Raw genomic sequence first — 21,070 nt, 5'->3', positions numbered from 1 at the left:
TCTGTCACCGGGTTTTTCCCATCTGTGATATAGGCAGCTTTACCTGACAGGAATGCAGGGGACTCGGCCCTCCGTGGCAGATGTGCTAAAGGTTAACTTCAAACAGTCATCAGTGTGCTCGGCATATGGAATCTTCAAGAGGGAAAAAGCAATGAATGATGGCTGTGGACATGCTTAGAATATTTTCCAGGAATTACCCAGCACACTGTTATCAGTCCCGGACAGTATTTTTGAATGGTAACATATTATAATTGTGAAATTGCTATTTTTGTAGTTAAAAATGACATGGGTCATGTATGGCTTTAAAAATTATTTATTAATAGTATGCACACAAAATAATTATCTAAATTGTATGACTCACCGGTAGACATTGGGAAAGATGACCTTTAGCTTGGCTGATGCAAAAAGCGGAAATTATCATGAGTAAGTGTTTAGCCTTGAGTTGACTTTCATGTCCACAAATGATAACAAGATGATAAAAATGATAACAATATATATATATATATATATATATATATATATATATATATATATATATTTATATCAGAGCCAATGTAACTTCTAAAGGCATTTTTTCTTGTGCATGTATTCTGAGGATGGTAAAGTTTGGTCTGACAACTCTATCTACCTATTGATCTATCTATCTATCTATCTATCTATCTATCTATCTATCTATCTATCTATCTATCTATCTGTCTGTCTGTCTGTCTGTCTGTCTGTCTGTCTGTCTTTTTGTCACAATCTTTGTCACTCTTTCTACAGTATATATCCAACCATCCATTATCCATTGTACTGTATCTGCTTGTCTTTCTTACAGTTACATATCTATATATCTGTCTTATAATCTTTGTGTAAATCTTAATGAGCAACTGAACTGTTTTATTACTGTCCTCCAGTAGTGTGATCAGTTGCTGAATTTCACAGCACTTTGTAACCGCAATCATGATGTCGTCCTTTGAAGAAGGCCAGATGAGCTTTTTCCATCTGTCAAGGATGGATTCACCTCCAAAATGACCCATCACCCCATCTTCCAGTGGAGTAGACATAACCTGGCAGGCTTCACCAGTGTCAGGGCCTAGACCCAGACCCCCTCCAGCTCCAAACTCTGTTCACCCATTGGTTCCCTGGCCCCTTCCCTTTGCACCCTCCAATCAGAACCCTCCCAATGACACCTAGAGGAGGAAGTGGGCTTTCTCCCCACCCCTCCTCTCTCTCTCTCCTAGCAACAGGCCATTTTTTCTGACCGAGTCTAGCATCCTCTTTTTGACAGTAATGATTTCCGAGCAAATACACTTTTTTTGTGTTAAGATTGGTTTTCATATCTATAAGTGACATTGACAGAATAGCTGTTGTGGTTTGGGAAGGATCAGAGACAGATAGCTGATAGTGGTACGGAATAAGGATGGGGATCGCATGGAGAGAGAGAGGCTGAGAAAGAGAGGGAGGACTGAGCAAAAATGAGTGATAGTGGCAGAAATTGGATCAAAGACTGACGGTGTCCTCACAGTCTTCTCAGCATAGTTCATGAGATATCTGATAACCGCAAAAGCACAACCTGTTTTGTCTCATGCTGTATGTGAGACTGGCCATTATCCACATGGTGATAGAATATATGTTGTTTTCCACAGTGGTTTTTGCGGTTACCGCTGAGGCATGCTTTCGTTTACATGTTCACAAAGCTATATCTGAAAAGCTTGATGTCACCTAGTAGGCTGTACTATTTCTTTTTAAGGAGTTAAATGGCTATTTAACCTTAGCTTTAGGCTACTTTTTAGGTAATGCAGGTTTTCTGATATCGCCCATATCTTTATGCCTTCCTTTTATCTGTAGAGTACAAAAGATTATAATTTAGAAAAGTGTTGCCTTTGGGATATGCCAAGACACTCTTAATTTTTAAATGCTGTTGAATTTTACATGCATTTTACTGTCAATTTGGAAATGCATAGACTATCCATTTTGACACTTTAATCTATCAATGAATTTGTCTTCCACTCTTAAAAGATGGTATGTTATGAACTATCTCTAAAATACTTACCTACAGTGAATAAACAGATATCGATGACTCCTCCCTTGTCCAGCCTTTTAACCCATGACAGTTACTGGATTTGTAACAATCAAGGCAAATAATCGCCAAGAAAGAAACTGGCCCAGATGACATGGATGGGATAAGTGGCTTGTACCCTTGGACCCACCATGTTATAATTTCACACAGTTAGACCAGGGATAGTTCACTCTGAAATGAAAATTTTGTCAGAATTTACACAGCCTCATGTTGTTCCAAAAATGCCTTTCTTTCCTCAGTGGAACAAAAAACAGCATTTTAAAATCACAATGAATGGATTGGGACAACATGAATATGAGTAATTGATTATAGAAGTTTCTACTTTGGGTGAATTATGCCTTAAATATTTCTCCTATTTGAATCGAATTAATCCTTTGTTTTAAGCTTTTTAGTTTTATCACTAATAGCCACAGCTTGACATCATATTTCGGTAATTGCCTTTTGCCCCGACGTCGAGTGCTTTGTGATTTGATTGCAGGTGAAAGTTACAAGAGGATCATCGCTTGTTTGTTTTTTCGTGCAATGTTGTAGTTGGACGTTGTGCTCCAGCAATAGCGTAGTTGATTTTTGTTGCTTGAACGGAGTGCCTCAAGTTTCGATACTGGGCCCTCTTTGTGTTTTTGCTGTCATATCCTCAGGTGTGTCTGTGAGCATGTGTGCCTGCTCATTTGCTTTACAATCTTTGACTTGTATTCCCTCTTCCCTTAAAAAAAAAAAAGAAAGGCATCTGAAGCATCGTTATCGCCGACCAGACCTCTTTTTATTTTCTGTGGAATTACTGAATCATGTCAGCTCGACATCCCTTGAGTTTCAAAAGCAAGCTGTAGAAAAATTAGCCATTGCTTCCGCATGACAAGTGGGATCTATTAGTCTGCTCTGGCCCATAGAGCATGAGCACGCTCAGTCCACATGGGACCCTCTGTTTCAGTAACACTTTCACACACACACAGATACGCACATCCATTCGTGCCTCTGTGGCATTAGTCATGCTTTATAAGGTCAGACATAAAGATGCACCCTGTGCTTCTGGGCTACACCAACAGACAAGAACATATTCACAGATCTGTTTAGCATTCTGTATGTGATTTCCTGTTAATTTCCATTGCATGGAGGTCAACTTTGACAGAAAGGCGACTGCCTGGTCCATGTGACAGCAACATACTGACCTGCCTGACCTTGCTTAGGCACAGCCAGTGGCAGCACTAGGAAGCATTAACACAGTCAAAGCTAGCTTTTGGCTTTCAGTCAATGTCACGGCTTAGAGCATCTCCCTTCCAATATGCTGTCAGCTTTTTCTGTATTTTACATTGCGTTCAGCTGTACACAACTGTAGTTTTACATACTATTTATTTTAAATAATGGAAAAGAAAATGTATTTAATGTTTTTTTTTTTATCTCTCTTTCTTTCAGGTATTTCAGTAACAAAGAAGACACACACTTGTAAGTAGTTATTTCTTTTATTAAATTGGTAATTCTAAATAAATTATTTGGATATTAAGTATTTTTTATTAATATTTTATTGTAATTTTGAAGACATACTTTGACAAGTTTGTCAGGTTATTTTATATATATATATATATGTGTGTGTGTGTGTTAGTGTGTGTGTGTGTGTGTGTGTGTGTGTGTGTTTGATTTAAAAAATATATATTTAATTTTGTCTATCTGTAGATTTATTTCTTCTGTAGATTTATTTATTTATTTGTGTAGTTGACAACAATAATAGTGCTATTTGTAAGAAAACTATTCCTCAGTTTAATTTTCACTGCTGAAAAATGCTTATATACTGTAGAAATCTAATTCCTTCATAGGGGTAAAGGTATTTTATTTATTTATTCTTTTAATATTACTTTTAAAGAAGGTGCTATATCTGCATTGCCTGCCCTTTGAAAACAAAGATCTAGTTTGTGCATGAGCTTCATGTGAGGTTAAAGGCGTTCATTTTGAGAAGTCTCTGAGAAAGATGGATATCAGCTCTGGAGGGAAGATTGTAGTTTTGCATACATGACCTTTGAATACTCTGTGCATCCTACAGATTAAGTTTATCAGTGATTTGATCTTAGTTTCTAGTATTCTTGAGGTTTCAGGTCCGTTCAATTTCACACCTGAGTTTCTAAAGAAATGTTTAAAGCTGAATCTTCGAATACTTCCTTTTCATTTCCACTTTAAATTATGAGTAGCTTAACAAGATACAATTCTGAAGTAGTTAAACCACAGTCAAGCTATAATGATATCTCATTTTGTCACGGTAAAGGTTGGCTACCGTAAGTAGCATTTACCAAATAACCACTTGTTCAAAATACTTTAGCTTGCGATTATTAAAGCTATTCTATTTTGAAAACATTGAAGCAGCAGTCAATAGTGAAAACTGTAGAGCTGTTGGTGTTTTTAGCATTTTTAGCTAGATAGCATCATCAAGTTCCTGAGAGGCATGTATTTGTTTTGCATTTTAGTCAGCTATAAATCTAGCTAATGAAAGATCATCTTGTCATTTTATTTGAAAATACTGCCATCTTTTCATCTGTCTACATTGACTTGACTTATTGAAAGGCTTTAGAAATACCCAGTTGTAGCTGTCTTATCCATTCAGTCAGCATAAAGGTGGATCAGTGGTCTTTCATCCTTTTCTTCCAGGGCCCTACTGCTATCTTAATTACGGCGCTGATCACTTCCCCTTAACAGAAGGACGTGAAATCAAAGAACGTTTCAAGTGAGAAGGTTCAAAGCCATGGACCGGACTTCACTATTTAATCTCAGTGAAAGAAATGCTAACGACACATGTCAGAGAAAGCGAGAGAGGCCATTGGAGATTAAGAGTAAGAGAATGAATCGTGAAGATGATATGTTTTGGGCTCATGGCATGGGTCAAAGAGCAATCTTTGACAGAGAAAGGGTTCAAAAGATATGAAAGAAATTAGCATTTTTTATCGCTTGTAATGTGCTGATGAATTACTTTCATTAGTAGCAAGGAACCACCCAGCATACACTAAAAACCACCGTTGCCCTAGCACTAAAACATGGTAGCTTAATAAGCCAATTTTGGTATGTAATGTCAACTTCTCGATGATTTTCCTGTTGCATTTTGGAAATATACCACATTAGAGAATAAAATGTTCATGTTGACTTGAATGAAGGGATCAGCTGAGATTAGCTGGAGGATGTACAGTGTGTTGGGTAGGGGGGTTGTGCAAATGTGCGTTTTACAATCAACTAGGCCGCATATGCACTCATAATGCATTCATGGAAGCAACTGAACTGGAATATGCTCATACACATGCTCATATGCACATGCAAACACACACACACACACACACACACAAAAACACCCAAGGCTATAACCCCCAAACATTACATTTAGACATATTTCCCCCAATCCGGGGTTGCCAGGTCTGAGAGACAACGACAGCCCAATGACCAAAACTAACCCAAACTAACCTAATGGACAATTTGTGGTCAGCATTAAATTACCCAATTATCTTATCTCACTTGTAAATTCACTGAACAACTGGCCTAATTGTTTCCATAAAAACAAGTAGGGGTGCTCCGATCACGATCGGCAGATCAAGTATTGTTTTCCTGCTCAAATTTTTATGATATATTATATATTCATTTTTTTTTTTATATAATGTCTTTTTAGTATTTGTGTGTTTTTTTTTTTTTTTTTGCATTTAGTGTTTATTGTTATTATTGTTTTCACTTTCCCCCAATTTATTTATTTTTATGTTGTATAATTATAATTATTCTTTTTTCATTTATCCCAATTTATTGGTTATTTACTCCGTTAACTTCTCCCGTAAATTCACTGTGTTGGCCTGACTGTTTTCAGAAAAACGCCATTCTTATTACCTGTTTTGACGTGGTTCGTCAAAAGCTCATGTTATACAAATCTAATTTCAGAATCAAACGCAAAACAAGACCAGCAGAATTCCCACAGACTTGGCAACCTATTCCTACTCCAAAAATCTTACCCAAACACACTCGTCGCAAACTCTCACCTACCCACACACACATCACACAGACTTATCAGCCTCATCTCTCCTCTCTAGTCTGAATGATCAAAACCGTGGAAGCGGCCCACCGGTCCCCTCATCAATATAAATTACAGGGCAGCTGTTGGCTAGCAGGCACTTTCCTGCTCTATCTCTGCCTTCACTGGCTGCACGTTCAGACCTTAATAAGCCCGAGCACTCTCTGGAAGAGAACGGACACTTCGGTTCCCCTCTTTATGACCCACCGGCCGTCTTTCTGACCAGCTCAACATTTAGAAGGGCCACAGAGACAAAGAAAATGAACAAACATTTCAGAAATGAACGTTCAGGTTGAATTTCACTTCAGACAAGCTCATAGAATAATTTATAGTGGCAGACCGAAAAAAACAACAAAAAAATTATGAAAGTCAATGCTACTGTCAACTGTTTTTTTCTCACACGGTTTTGCTTAAATTCAAAAACTTTTTATTGATTTATGATTGAGGCTATGTGAAAAATCATTGATTAATCAACTGAGACAATATAATTGTTTACCATACTGAACACACATCTACTTTATTAATTTTTTTATAATTTTTTTTATTGTTTACTTTTGTCAGAGCTGTGGCCTAGCAGTTAACAAACAAGTGCAAGCCCATCCCCCATAACTTCCTACCAACAAAATGGCAAGACTTTTAAAACAGAATAAGCTGCAGAATGAGTGACAGTGCGAATTTCACTTTTCAATTTGTGACATTTCACATTTCTGAAAAGTTTGATTTTTTCGCTGTTTTTGAATGGTTAGAACAGATGCTCCCAAGCCATTTGAGAATGTGGCGTAAACACTGACTGTGAAACTCTCCCCACAGTCTCTGTTTTACAGCTCAGTTTCGTGTATGGTTTTGCTTTACGTAAAACTTGACAGTTTTATGGCCAGCCTTTTTATATAGTGCTACTGCAAGGCCATGTGGTTCCTTCTGGCAACAGACTCTTTTCCTTATATAAACAGTGCTGTTTAATATCTCTCGGAGAGGAAAAACACAGCACTGGACAGGAATTAAGTACTTGGATGTCTCCCGTTAAGAACAGAGTGTTCTATGGAATTTAAATAAATGACATAAATAAAACAGTGTTGTATAAAAAGGTCCACATAATGTTTTGTATTGCAAACGTACTTTTTAATGCAAGACGGGAAAAAAAATATTTGTTTTAACTAGAAGAAAACCGTCAGTGGTGTTTTCCTGTGCAAAATTTGTCGCCTTAATGTGACATATGTGGTTTTTGCATGTTACTATGCGGGTATTTCTGGGAGTTTTTAGGGCGTAAGTGAAAAGTTTATGATATTCCAGTCCTTTTAATGTCAATCTACAGTTTTCTTCCGCCTGTTTTAATGTCTCTAAAGTCAAAATTGTAAGTCTTACTGCGTAGTAAAGTAACAGATCACCTCCTCTCAACAAGCCACATAATTTGAGGTGTGATTCATGTGGCAGCTGCACTACTAAACTTCTGGAAATTGTTACCTGCCACTGACTTGCCTTTGCTAATTATTCCCACACCCATATAATTGTGTCAGAGTTGAATTAAAATCACTGGTAGAATGTGACTATGTCCTGAATTCAAACTACAATTCAGTCTCTGCTTTAGTGAGATATGTGGGTATTGTTGTAACCTGTCTGGGAGGACATGTTGATAAGATTCACTAGGCGATTAGAGGCAGTAGGCTGCGAATGTATGCTTGCATCTACGTGTGTGTGTGTGTGTGTGTGCGTCTCCCAGCTCTCATATCACAGTGACGATCCTTGGCCAGAGAAAGTGTCTGTCTCGCCAAGTCGCTGCATCTCACACACACACACAGAAAAGCAGATAAGCAGAAGGATAAGTGCTGTGGATTTTTTTTTAAATGCATGTACTACAAATCCAGTTACTGATAGCAGCTCTAGTACAGTTAAACAAAATATGCAATTGCAAAATAATGAATGTTTTAAACATTTTTCCTGATCACTGTCTGCCTTTGGTTTAACAAAAGGTGTTTGAAAACACCAATGAGATGCAAATGGTATCCAAAATGCTTGAGTTGGTACTAAAATTTGAATTTGATCGTATTTAGCGACAGTTTAAAAAAAATGAAGTCCTATATTATGAATATGAAAACAGAAAACACACGTAGCACCGAACAAGGAAAACTCAGAAACACAGGGTTTATATAATCAAAATGAAACGAGGAAATCAATGGGACACAGCTGGAAGCAAATAAACGCAATCAAGGTAGGAACAGGAAGACCAAATAAGGACATAGAGGAAGAAAACCTGGGCATGGAATGCACAATGGGGGAAAAACACAAGACTCACGGACACAGGACTGACAACAATGTTATAACTGTCATGTGACCTACCAGTTTTCGCAGCGTTGCTTCACTGCCATTCGTAAATCCTGTGTCCTCATGGGATAGTAAAGTGTCCATCAAATGCACCCTTCAGTGTCTATTTTTCGAATATTATGAATTACATACTGTTAATTCATGTACATACATGTACATACAAGGACTTAAGTTTTTTTTGCCATGCTGTTTTTTGCTGTAGGGAAGCATTCCATTTTGGACACAGTGACTGTAATAACACTGTGAAATCAACCTGCAAATGTCTTATAGCAATGGCTACGTATAGTCATTGAATGTATTTTCTTTAATGTGTCAGTGTATTTCTTATTGAAAAGGAGGTTGAGATGATGGGAAATCAAATGTCCATAATTATAAACCAGTTATAAACCCTATTTTGCTACTTTAACTATTGCTAGTTGGAGGAAAGTGACGTTAGGTATACAAGATATAACAAGATGACATTTGAAGGGACAAAAATTTAGACGACCCCAAGTGCAGGATGAGTCATCACTGTTTTTATGCATTTGCAAAGAGGAGAAAGATTTTAAATAAACGTATATATGTGATAAAAGTTCAACTTTTATTAGCGTATAGACACATGGACTCAAAGCAACACAAAAAAACTCATGGGGTCTTCAAAATCTGTTTGTTTTGTATCTATGTCTCATATCGCAAAAAAAAAAACACCAAATAATAAACATGCAATCTACTTGCATGCACATGGAAATCTGCCTAGATTTATGTCATATTCCGAAGTTGTCAAAAGCTCTGGGTATGAAGCGCAGAAGATAAATGGGCTTGGTATTACGCTGTGGTTTGTTATTCTATCGAGAATTATTCTCTCCTAACGCATTGTTCTGCCATGATGCTGTTAGTCATGGATGACAGGTATTGAGCAAATGAAGTATTTGCTTGTTTAGGGCGGTACAGTGAGAGCGACAGCTGTAGCGAGTGTTAGCGAAGCCATCTGAGTCCTGTGCAGTCGTGACCGGGGGGATGTGGAGACATTGATCCAAGGCGAGAAAGAGAGAGAGGGAAACCAGAGGAAAGGCAGAGAGAAAGAAAGAAAGAAAGAAAGAAAGAAAGAAAGAAAGAAAGAAAGAAAGACATTGATTGAAATGGAGTCTGGAAAAAAGGAGGGAGAATAGGAGTGAGAGAGCTGTAGAGAAGGCTTATCTGTCTCAATAGTGAGGACAGGCTGTGTCAGTGTTTATTGAGAATCATGGCCTCACCCTTGCCAGTTCATTTGTTTACCACCCTGTCCAGTGCTGAAAGAGTCACAAAGAGGCAGCCATGCTAATCTCAATCAAACGATTAAGACATTGTGGCCAACCTTGTTTAAATGTTAATGGATCACTCTACAATACAGGTTCCTATTGTGTCTCTTACGTGCATAAAAATGGCTAACAATGAATAGCTGATGGCAGATTTTTACACTTTGTTTTTAAACACATCAACAGAAATGCAAGTGATGTCTTTATTTATGTATTCATTTATTATTTAAATTATTTATATTGCTGCCAGGCTATAAGTCGCTTGATGCAATCTCTTAACCTTTAATTACATTACTTATTTGATAGAATGTTTAAAACCTTAAAAATTTGTTTTAAAATCCGTATTTAAGTAGAACAGTTAGCCATTTGATAGAATGACCCTACATTCAGGATATTAAAGATGTCAAAGAGCTAAAAACAGGCCCTACTTGATCAGGAAAGTCGACTCTTCAAACTAACAGCTGCACAAGCATAATCATATATTCAAAACTCACATTGTAAACCACAATAAACAGTACCCATTCATATGATTAATCAAACATGGATTTCACAACTTCCTTGTGTTCAATCTTTTATGGCATTTCATGAATCCATTATTTATAAGTTGTCATTGTAGTGAGGTCGTTTGCTAGAACTTGGATGAGAGCCTTCTACGGATAATCTAACGCTGTAGGGATTTATTTAACATAATCATGCTATACACAGCCAATAATGCGTCCCAGCAGTGGTCTAACATATTTCTGTTGCACAACTAAAACGTAAATGAGAGTTGCATGGTGGAGCCTATTTGTTGAAATATATTTAATCATTTTGTCTTGATTTGACACACCATAGGGCTTGCGTACAACCTCTCAGAGGAGACATTTATATGACGATTTCGTCAAGACTGGTAATAGGCACCAGATGAAGTAGTGGAAAGTATTGAAAGGATTTAAGAGTGACACGAGATTTAAGAGTGACACGAGATTGAGAAGCAACAAGTCACAAAAGCGTGACCTTCAGCGTCTTGTTTTGTGAAGACTGACATATGGAAGAGATTTGTAATATGTCCTCTATCAAGAGAAGTGATGGTCACGGCATGCTACAGTTTATTTTATTTTATTTTTTGTCACGCCTGTTGGCTAAGTGCTTGGTAAATGAAGTGAACACAAGCTCGTCAGAAGAGACTCTTTTGAATGGACAGAGCGTCCCAGGAGTGCTCTTTCTGACAAAGCGATTTTGCTCTCAGCATGCCTCAGAAACCTGAAGTTTTCCATCCTCAAACAACAAGAGACACTTGATGGGAAAAAAGGCAGCACATTCAAATTGACACTCTCCAATTTTAACAATAGATTATGTTTCATCTTTTTCCCATTTGTTTGTGCCATGGAAAGATATTTTCTTTTTGGACACTTTGCTTTAATCCATAATAGCCTACCATTTTTTTTTTCAGAAATAGGTCAGTATATTCACAACAGAGAAGGATGGGCCGCTTCAGTAAAAAGGAAATCAATAGAGACATCTATTTGTCGTAAACCAGGACAGCATGATTTTTATCCCTTTCTTCTCTCTCCCTCGATACTTTTTCTTCCATCCACACAAAATGACAGCTCTTCATTTTTGGCCATTTTGCCGAATAGCAAATGGGCCTTAGTGAATGCGTGTTTTGCATAAATAGAAGATTTTTTTTGTTGTTGTTGTTCCATAACCTTCTTTGGCTGAAGGTGTCTAAATGGGAGAGGTTTGACATGGCTGTTGCTTTTGTGTCCTTTCTGACCAGGATGGGGTCTGGTGTGGAGTTTTTACAGTAGGGGTTACTCAGGGATGGGTACTGGGCACCCTTCAGTTCCTTTGAAGTCACTTAATCTGTCTCTTCCTCTCTGTGGCGGGCATGCTTTGTGCTGTCCTCAGCTTCGTCAGCTCTTCTCCAGCCATGCTGTCCCTTTGTGAGTCCCTCTGAACCTTAAAGACCTTGCTGTGAAGAGATGTCAGCCGAGAAAAACAACAGTGAGTGACATGTGTCATGCACTCAAAGCCTGTTTATTATGGATTGTATACAGAGCTCCATCTGCTAAGGTGGATTACAATTTTGCAGGTTGCTACAAGTAACAGCGGACATGCACGTGCCTACATAGGCACTTGGGCGGCAACATAGTGCACCTGCCTCGCCATTCGGTGAAGTGTTACGGCCTTGTATGAGCTAAAATGGGTTATCTGTCACTCCCCACTTTCTCCATGTCTCATCACTTCTCTGTCTCATGCAGCTGTCCAGTGGCCGACAAGTGCAGCATGTCAGCATGAAATGAGGGCTTTGATTCATGGGCCAGGACAGAAACGGAGGTCATCTGGCTCCAGTTGATATGTATGCCATTGATGGAGGCTGACTGCTGATGTTTAAGATGGTGCTGAGGAAATGTCCTTGCGCCATCATTAGCTTCTTCTACGGTCTGGTGCGTGCAAGCAGACATGTTCACACACACGTAGACTGAAAACACACACCTAGTTTCGCGCAGCCAGAGCTTTGATTAAATTGCATAAGGCCTGGTCCTATTTTTTTTTTTTAATTATTATTATTATTGTTTGACAGTAAATATATTTATTATGTAAATAAAGTAAATATATTTATATTTACTTTATAAATATATTTATAATAAATATAAATATTTATATTTATATTTATTATGTTACATAATAAATACTGTATTTCATTTTAAATAAATGCTGTTAGTTTGAGGTCTCTTTTCCAACAATCCTGAAAAGAAAAGTCTGAAAATACTGGAGTAATGGCTGCTGAAAATTCAGCTTTACATTTAATAAGTATAGTTCTTCTATATATAATAACATTCCGCAATATTATTAAATAATGCAGCCTTGCTGAGCATAAAAGACCTCTTTCAAAAGCAGTAAAATATCTTACTGGCCCCAAAAGTACATATAATATGAGCTAAGTTGCTACAAAAAATAAGAATATTATGCTGAACTATCAGCCTCCACCTTAAGAATTATGCCTCTTCACAAAGCATCTTCATTATGTGAGTTACAATGGCAATAACTGCGGAAGTGCAGAGACAATTATGCACTCAGGAATAATGAGAACTATAATTATCATGTAAAACTTCTGTTTCTAAATTATTCAGCTGTAATTTTGTTGAATAAACCATGCAAAAGACTGGGATTTTCAAAGAGATCAGTCTTTCAAATTAGAGATACTTTAGAAACCATTGGAAAACCACTTCATAGAACAGACTGCAGATGCTGTATCTGAGTGAATAGAGACGTGTGTGTCTTTTGGTCCCCATAAAAGTTATGTTAAAGGGGTATTTCACTCAAATATTAAAACACAGCCCTTACTCAAAGATGGCATGTGACTTCAGAAGACTTTAAATATTGTGCATAAGTGAGATCTTTTATGTTACTTTTACATCCTTTCTAAGGCTTGTTCTTATTGGTTCTGGTCCTTATTCTTTGTAATTGCATGGAAAGAAGCAACCTGCACATTGTTCAATCTATGTGTTCCATAGAAGAAAAAAAAAGTTATACAAGTTTTGAATGACATTAAGGTAAATAATATAATTAAATAGTGATAGAATTTTCATTTTGGATTGCATTATACCTTTAATGCTGGGCAAGGGAAAATGGCCACACATCTCATTTTTTCATCCTTTTCAGGTCCTCCCTTTCTCTTTTCCTCCTCTGCCTTGCCTTGTTTTAATGTATCAGTGGTTGTCAGTATGACTGCACCTGCACACTTAGCACCTTGCCGGCTTTGTATCCATTCTGATTAAGTGGCAGACTCCTTAATGATGTGGTGGACTCGCTCCAAAGATCAACTTCATTTTTCACCACGCGGTCATTAAAGAACTCGCCTCTTTAATTTCTGCTTGCATAATTCAAATCAGTTGCACCCTGCCACATACACTGCGCACGAACCTAGAAAAAAAGTGTACAAATGTTCAACATAAAACTCAAGAAACCTTTTACATGCACAGTTCTTGTAAATTAATCTTAATTATTGATTTGAAAGTATGTTATCATATTCATCTAAATTCTATCATGGAACTTCTATCGTTTTTTTTTTTTTTTTTTTTTTTTCTAACTTCTCTCTCGCAGTTTTAAGTATTTTGAGAAATTGTTCATCTTCACATCCATCATAGCTTTCCTACCATATTTGTCTTTGAAAGATCTACATGCTTCAAAATACTTAAATTTTGGTCTTTTTCTCACACAAAACAATTCAGCATGAATCTAGAAGACCTGGAATGTGGCAAACAAGTAATATAGATTACTTTTATGATTTTTTATGTAATTTTTGGAGCTCGACATTATGTATCCCCATTCACTGTAATTTAATGGGGAAAAAAACAGCCAGGACTTTCTACTAAACATCTGCTTTTGTGTTTCAAAAAAAAAGATTAAATGACATGAATGCTTCTTTTTCTGTTGCACATTGTCTTTAATATTACATTCCTTAGCCTCACAGATTAAAAATAGATCAGGAGGAATTTTAAGTTAGATTGATTCGTAGAAAGAAGATCTCATTTTGTGTTGCATTAAGAAGCTGTTATAACAGAGAGAGATTACGCTCCTCTAGGAGTTGTGTTCTTGAGACTAATGTACAGTACATATACCTTAAAATTACAGAGCCAGGATTGTCATTCAGCAACTTTATCCCTTAATCCCATGTTTTGGTTTCATACATCATTTGTCATCCAAACTGAAAAAAATGACAAATCTGAAAACAGGAAGAGACATAAAAGTGGTCTTAAGGTTAGGGATTTTTTTGTATTTTATTTCCCCAATGAGTTTACCACTTAATTGGCTGATTATAGGAGACCTCTTTTCACATGTTACTCAAAAACCTTCATTGAATATTCTTTATCTCACTTTTTTTTATCAAACTGTACCTTCCTGTCCCGGCAAGCTCAGGTTCATCTGCCTCCACATTTAAGTGCAATGCCCACCTCTCAAAATGTGTTGAAGACCGATGGATAGAACCTAACCCTGTTACACTCATCAACACAGAAGAAAAGTACTGTCGCAATCTCGACTTTAAATTGCTTTGGATTAGAGCATCACTCCGTACCCATGCTGCCCCTAGGCTGATTCTGTTCACGGCGGCCCAGCACGAACTTAAAGGTGCCATGAAAGACTAAAAGTGGGGCATGCATAAGGCCTCGCCGTGACCTACCTTGTTCAAAGGTTCTGTGGGAAGAGAGCTGTGACAGGCCTACTCCTCGGCGGAGAGCATTACTAATGTGTGAGGGTGCAGGACGAGCCAGGCCCATGATAAATAGCTCCCAAACACCCCTGGCACACTCATAAGTCAACAGTAAAAAGAGAAAAGCCGAAAGCCCTCTGACCAGGAGCTCAAAAATGGAGGGAAGAAAGAAAAAGACTTGTTTTGGACCAAATTCAAGAGGTATCATAGTCTTAAGAACTCTCCTGCTGCTACGGTATCTTGGAGGACTATAATGGTGTTTTAGTTGGAGGGAAAGTTGCAGGACAATGCAAATCCTAATCAATGAGTTGAATATGTGTTCAGAGAGGTGGAGGGACTCTGCGGTCTGCTGCTCTAGCGATGTGGCACAGTGACGCACTTCTGACTTTAAAACTAACGAGAAGAGCCATCGCATGTGTCAGTTGTGGTTGAAAGCCATGTTGACAATTGTAACTCGGAAAGTACTTTCGTGCACCTGAGAACTGGTAGCAGCAACAACAAGTATATGCAAATTGAGTTTTTCTCTAAAACAGTGTAATTTTATTAGTAACTCATTTACTATTTTCATCTTATGTAATATTAAGATTAAGCAGTCTTAGGTAATGATTTACTCGTTCCTTTTTCTTTTCGACCTGTTTTTCCCAGTATGTTCAGATGCCAATTTTTCTTACTCTTTAGTTTTTTTTTTTTCTTATCTCTTCTTTCAGAATTGGTTTTCTTCTGTTTTTTTTTCCATATGTACAACATATTTTAATGTTACCTTTTACATTTTTCAGTTGACCTTTTTGCTCATCCTTATATATAACGAATAAGCAAATAATACAAATCTACAGTATATATTCTTGTTACATTTTTTTTTGTACATCTTAAAACATCCTTTCAAAGTTTGTTTTCAAAAATTGTTTAATAGAAATGTTCAACTTGCTGTGTTTATTTATTTATTTTAATGTAGCATCTTAAGCAATGTGGCTGCCTCATTGGTTTACATTTCATAGGCCATTTAAGTAAAAAAAATATATATATATTTTATTAATTTCTTTGTAATGTACAGCTGCCAATATGTTGCATTATGCTTATTTTCTGACAAAATCTTAAGTAAACATTAAGTTTTTTCCTCATCTCTTTTTCAGTTTGTAGTCAGTATGTGTGCCTTTATCCTCTCTTAACTCCTTTTTTTTTCCTCTCAATCTAAAGCAAACTTTTTCTCCATTCACCTATCCCTTCTTTCAGATGTGATGTAGCCGTTTGGCATTGAGGATGTGTAGACTGTAGTGTGTGTTGGGGGAGGACGTTGCGTGTTTCCTTGACACGGGGTAATACATCACGTGCTCCAGGGGGTCTCCCCGGTATGTTCCTCAATAATGAAGTTCATTCGTTAACTTCCCCCTTAAAGGCCACACTCCTCCACTGCCCTTTTCAGCAGTCGGCGGGGCTCATACAGTAGTCATAGCGGCACGCGAAGAAAAACATAATCATGCTTTTTGCCACGACCGCCGAAGCTCCACATGAAGGATAAGAAGGGCTATTACCTATCCCTCATGCCTAGTTATGACCATAATTATCACAAGCAAAATCACCTGCCCTACTTCCTGTAGAGACGTTGGCAAGGTTCCCCTACCTATCATCTCCACTTCCTTTTTGCTGGGAGAGGGAGTTGCATGCAGCTTCACAGGGAGGAAGAAAGAGATCATTAGGATGCTGAATGTCTCTTCCTGGCCCCGGTTCAGACCCCGGTACATGGTGCTATGTCCCCTCCTCCTCTTCTTCCTCTTCTTGAACTCTCTTTCTAAAGTCTAGGAGGAGATCTTTTTATTTTTAAAGACAGAAGAACTCATTTTTTTATTCCCCTACCTTAAGCTCTAAGGCGATACACATTTACCATAGTGAAGCACAAATCCTCCAGTCGGTTAAATCTATCTGTTGATACAATCTCAAATAGGATCCCACACCTGAGGCACTTATTCTCATTTTTTAAGTATTTTCACTTCGGTCCTCTGAGTTTTTCTTTTCCTTGTCCTTGCTATTAGCGATTCGCAGCTCACCTTGACTGCCTCTCTCTATAGCTCACAAATTAATCTCATAAACACATTTATTTGTTTGTCTCTTTCAGCCACGTTGGCAGCACGAGAAAATGCCCAAAGACAAAGAAATTGGTTTGACATCTCTGCTCTATTAAAACTAACCGAGCAGCGACAACATCGACAGCAACAGCAAGCAAACAGCCGCTTGGGGCCATCTGATGTTTTCAATTAGACTGAGCACAAGGGGAGTTTAATGCTTATCAAATTGTTTACTGCCAAATGTCTCCATATTATTAATACCTGGAAGGGTTCAAATTTAATTTGAAGTAAACGCGCTCAGTGTAGAGGAGGATTGGAGATTTGTTTGAGTAACATGTCAAACAGAGCTTTCTGTCTCTGGTCTCCGTGCTTTGTTCTTGGCAAGTGTGTTTGTATTTGCTCTAGACGTTTCGTCTGGTGACTTGCCTCGTTTTGTTTTGTTGATTATTAATCTTTGCTTACAGCACAATTTCATTTTGATGATTTTGTAAATATCTGTTTCTTAGTTAGAAAATTCTTTATGGAGTTTGAACCGTTTTTAAATATAAAAATTAAGCTTCGGTATTTCATGCGAACTTTGAAAGTTCCAGTATCAAGTGGGTATTTGCCAATATTTTATTTTAAGCCGTCTCCCCAAAGTGGTTTCCAAAACGTGAAATGAAACCAATCTCATTGGCCCATTTTTCAATAATTGCTTCCAAAACTGAGTCTGAGTCATTCTTTGAAGCACAGTGTCATTATACAGAAGAAACCCATTTTTGGGTTTTGTGCAGTGCTAGTGGGAGCACGTTGTCTGGATCTTGTCGGGGGGATTCATTTCGGTCATGTAACCCGCTTTCTTCATCTTCTGTGAGACTCAAACACGGCATTGTGAAATTCAGAGTCCCGCAGCGTCCTTAAAAGAAATGGTTCTTTAGAAATTGAACTCGGTGGCTAGCTGGTTTTAGAGATTAGTTTTTAATGATGATTTGAGAACCTTTTGTGATGGTTAAGCATGATCAAACATCTCAATTAGATATCCCCAACCTACATTTCTGGATTATTAAATCAGTACTAAAAACCATCTTGAAAATAAACTCAGTGTTTCTCAAAAGAAAGAAAGAAAGAAAAAAAAACATCATCTAACGTCTTCCTCTCTTTCAAAGAAAAGAAGCCCAATAGTCTTGTCTATTTATCCTGGAAATAGATATTCCCCTTGTTGTCGGAGTGATTTATTGAAGTCCTCTTCTCAGATGGAAGCCACAGGAAATTGCCTGGAATAGCTCTAAATTGGTTTATGATTGTTTTATACGGGCTCGTGCGCTTACGGTTTGATATTGTGCCCCCACACTCTTCACCATATGTATTAAACTGATCCATATTGAGGTTGTTGGTGTGTATTTAGGGGAACTTCTTAATTCAGTAATGGCCTGAACTGGATGCCATGTCAATTTCGGCATTACTGTGAGAAAGTACCACTTCTATGATATATCTGTTGTTACCCTCGTCGAGCAGTAGCTTCAGCCCCTATCTGGTGATCATGTTGTTGGATGTATGCTTTTGATAAACTCATATTAGTTCCTTCCTGTGAGCTCTAGAGGTAATCTCTTCTCACATACTGTACATTACATGTGTCATCCTCTTCACTTTACCTCTGAGTAATTCAGTAAACCTTCAAGCAAAGAATAGGTGACTAGAGTAAACAGGCTTTTGTAATTGTATGTAAGGATGTGGTTTTTGGTGCTAAGAAGCATAATGCATAATAAGTCACAGGCTATGTTAGGTGCAGCAAAACTTTAGACATTTGTTACGCATTTAAAATCCATAATAGTATAACATAATATTCAGCATGAAATAAATAGGATCAGAGTAGGTTGTTCAGTATCTAGTCGTTTAGTCTTGTTTAGCAGCAGTGATTTACAGTGTAGAATTGAGGCACAGTATCAAGGATAGTGTTTATTTTTATTGAAAGTCAGAGTTACTGTTAGCATGCCATAACCTTTCAACTTAAGAAATTGAGTTTCTAAATTCCTAAACCATTGCTGCATCTGTCAAAATATTATATTTATTTATATATTTATTTCATGAATTGCCCATTTTAATTTAAACTTGGAAAAGTGTTATATAATTGGTTTATTATTATTTTGCTATGTCCAATGTGGCATCGGTAATGTTCAAAATCTCTTTAAGGCAAGTCACATTTTTCGGCATCTGAAATTGAGACTAAAATACTAAAATCTCCAAAACTGTCAGTACAAATTAAGTACAAATTACACACAACAACTCTGGTACCATAAAATGTGCCTTATTTATTTAGTTTTATGACCATAAAAATTACCTTTTGGTATTGTTTCTAAAATACTCTATAGTGATTAATCTATAGACATGTTGTAGCATTTTATTTAATGGAATGAATAAATACATAAACCCTAGATTATAGATTATATAATAGTTTACATAAGTAGTCAGTCTTCGTCAGTTCTCTGATCCTTTTGCATCAGAAGAAAAGTGGTTTCAGAAGTAGAGAAAGTAGTCGAAAGTCTTTAGTTAAATTCTATGTGTTCCATTAAAGCAAACTCCTTCCTGCCATGGAGCTTTGGTTTCAGTGTTGAGGAGAGGCAGGAGTTAAAGAGGATCGAGGATCAGCTGCTGTTCTGCCCGTGCGTGGGATGCTACTGACAGACTGCTAATGAGCCCATTATCGGCTGCAGTCCTCAGCCTGGCTCCTCGGGGGCACCAGTGGATGCTCTGCGTCCCCTCTCAATTGAATTCCATCCCACAGGGGTTGTTTACAATAAATACATTTGCTTGAATTAATCAGGAAGTAGAGAGCCAGACACTTGACTAGGGCTGCCGTGTTTACGGAGAGAGACAATGAAACGAGATTGACAGAGCCCACCAACAGCCATCGGTGGGCCGCGGTAGGGATACACCCACGCCGGGCCTATATTTGATATAACAAGTTGGTTAGAAGATCGTCTTATGAAGATCGTTTTATGAAGAACTAGACTGATTTGTAGCTGTGCCTGAGGCAAAAAATGGCACATGAAACATGGTGCAAACAAAGGTTATACACTTTACTGAGCTCATTCACCTTATATAATGTTTAATGTGATTTATAAAAAAATGGGATGTTGCTGGATCAACATCTTTTGATGTTCCTGGAACAATGTTAACATCAACCAACCTCTGGTTCAAGGGGGTAAATGTGATTTCATCTAGTAGAACATGTTCCTGGATCAACATCATTGTTGCTTAACAGTATTCGAATTAGATTTGAGAGATGAGTGAGGAGATCATGTCACGTTTAGACTTACAACCAGGCTTAGGGGCTTCTACACCATTCTTATTCACCAATCATTTCCCTTTGATTGTATGGATAATTTATGGATAGGGTTAAGTTTAGGGGGAGGTATAAAGGTGGGACTTCATTTTTGGACAAAAATGTTGTTCCAGGATCTGCAAAAGATATTGATCCAGGAACATGTCTTGCTTGGCAAAATCAAAGTGATCGGTTATAAGGTTAAGTTATTTGTGGCCATTATTTTGCCAAGTGAATGTGTTCCTGGATAAATTACTTTTGATGGGTTTAGAAACAACATTCATCTCAATAGCTCCTAATCCCAAATTGTTTGATTGGAAGGTTGCACCAGTACCAATAAAGTTGCTAATCCAGGAACATGTCCTACTTGGCAATTCACGGTCACTAGGTTGGGTTAGTGCTATGGTTGAACAAAGCAATTCAATCAATTAATTGCCTGAAAATAGGCAGTGTCTTCTGAGACTACCATTAAACTCCACAGGCCTTGGTTCCAAGTTTGGGAAAGCCGGGTTTGAAAGGCGGGGAAATGCATTCCAGGGCATGGAGAAGTGGAGAAGACGAGTCCTGTCTGGTGGCAGATGTTGTTATTAACACCACTTAATTCCTCAGTTGATTGTTGCAGTTCTTCACAGTTTGGTTTTTGACACCTCGGAGATGCCGACATCTCCAGTGACTGTTTGGGGACAAACTAGGAAATTACAGAGTGTGATTTGACATGCCTCGCTGGGCTAAATACCAAGTGTTTTGTAGAGACCAATGCTTTTTGTATATCACTGATAGTCATCAACCTTATGGGTGGCATAGTGGTTATATCATGCGGTAATGTATATTCA

At 37.7% G+C, this 21,070-nt stretch overlaps 1 protein-coding gene across 1 annotated transcript in view; it reads left to right on the top strand.

The window, feature by feature from the left end:
* The window catches only part of LOC113067023 (nuclear receptor ROR-alpha), a 249,280-nt gene that overhangs the window by 167,618 nt on the left and 60,592 nt on the right, over positions 1 to 21,070 (top strand). The window contains exon 2 of the mRNA XM_026239201.1: positions 3,473 to 3,502. Within this exon, the coding sequence (XP_026094986.1) occupies positions 3,473 to 3,502 (30 nt within the window). The remainder of the gene's footprint in view (positions 1 to 3,472; positions 3,503 to 21,070) is intronic.

This window comes from Carassius auratus, chromosome 50 (assembly GCF_003368295.1).
Source record: "Carassius auratus strain Wakin chromosome 50, ASM336829v1, whole genome shotgun sequence".
Lineage (NCBI taxonomy): Eukaryota > Metazoa > Chordata > Actinopteri > Cypriniformes > Cyprinidae > Carassius > Carassius auratus.
This window is presented reverse-complemented; position numbering and strand designations above follow the sequence as displayed.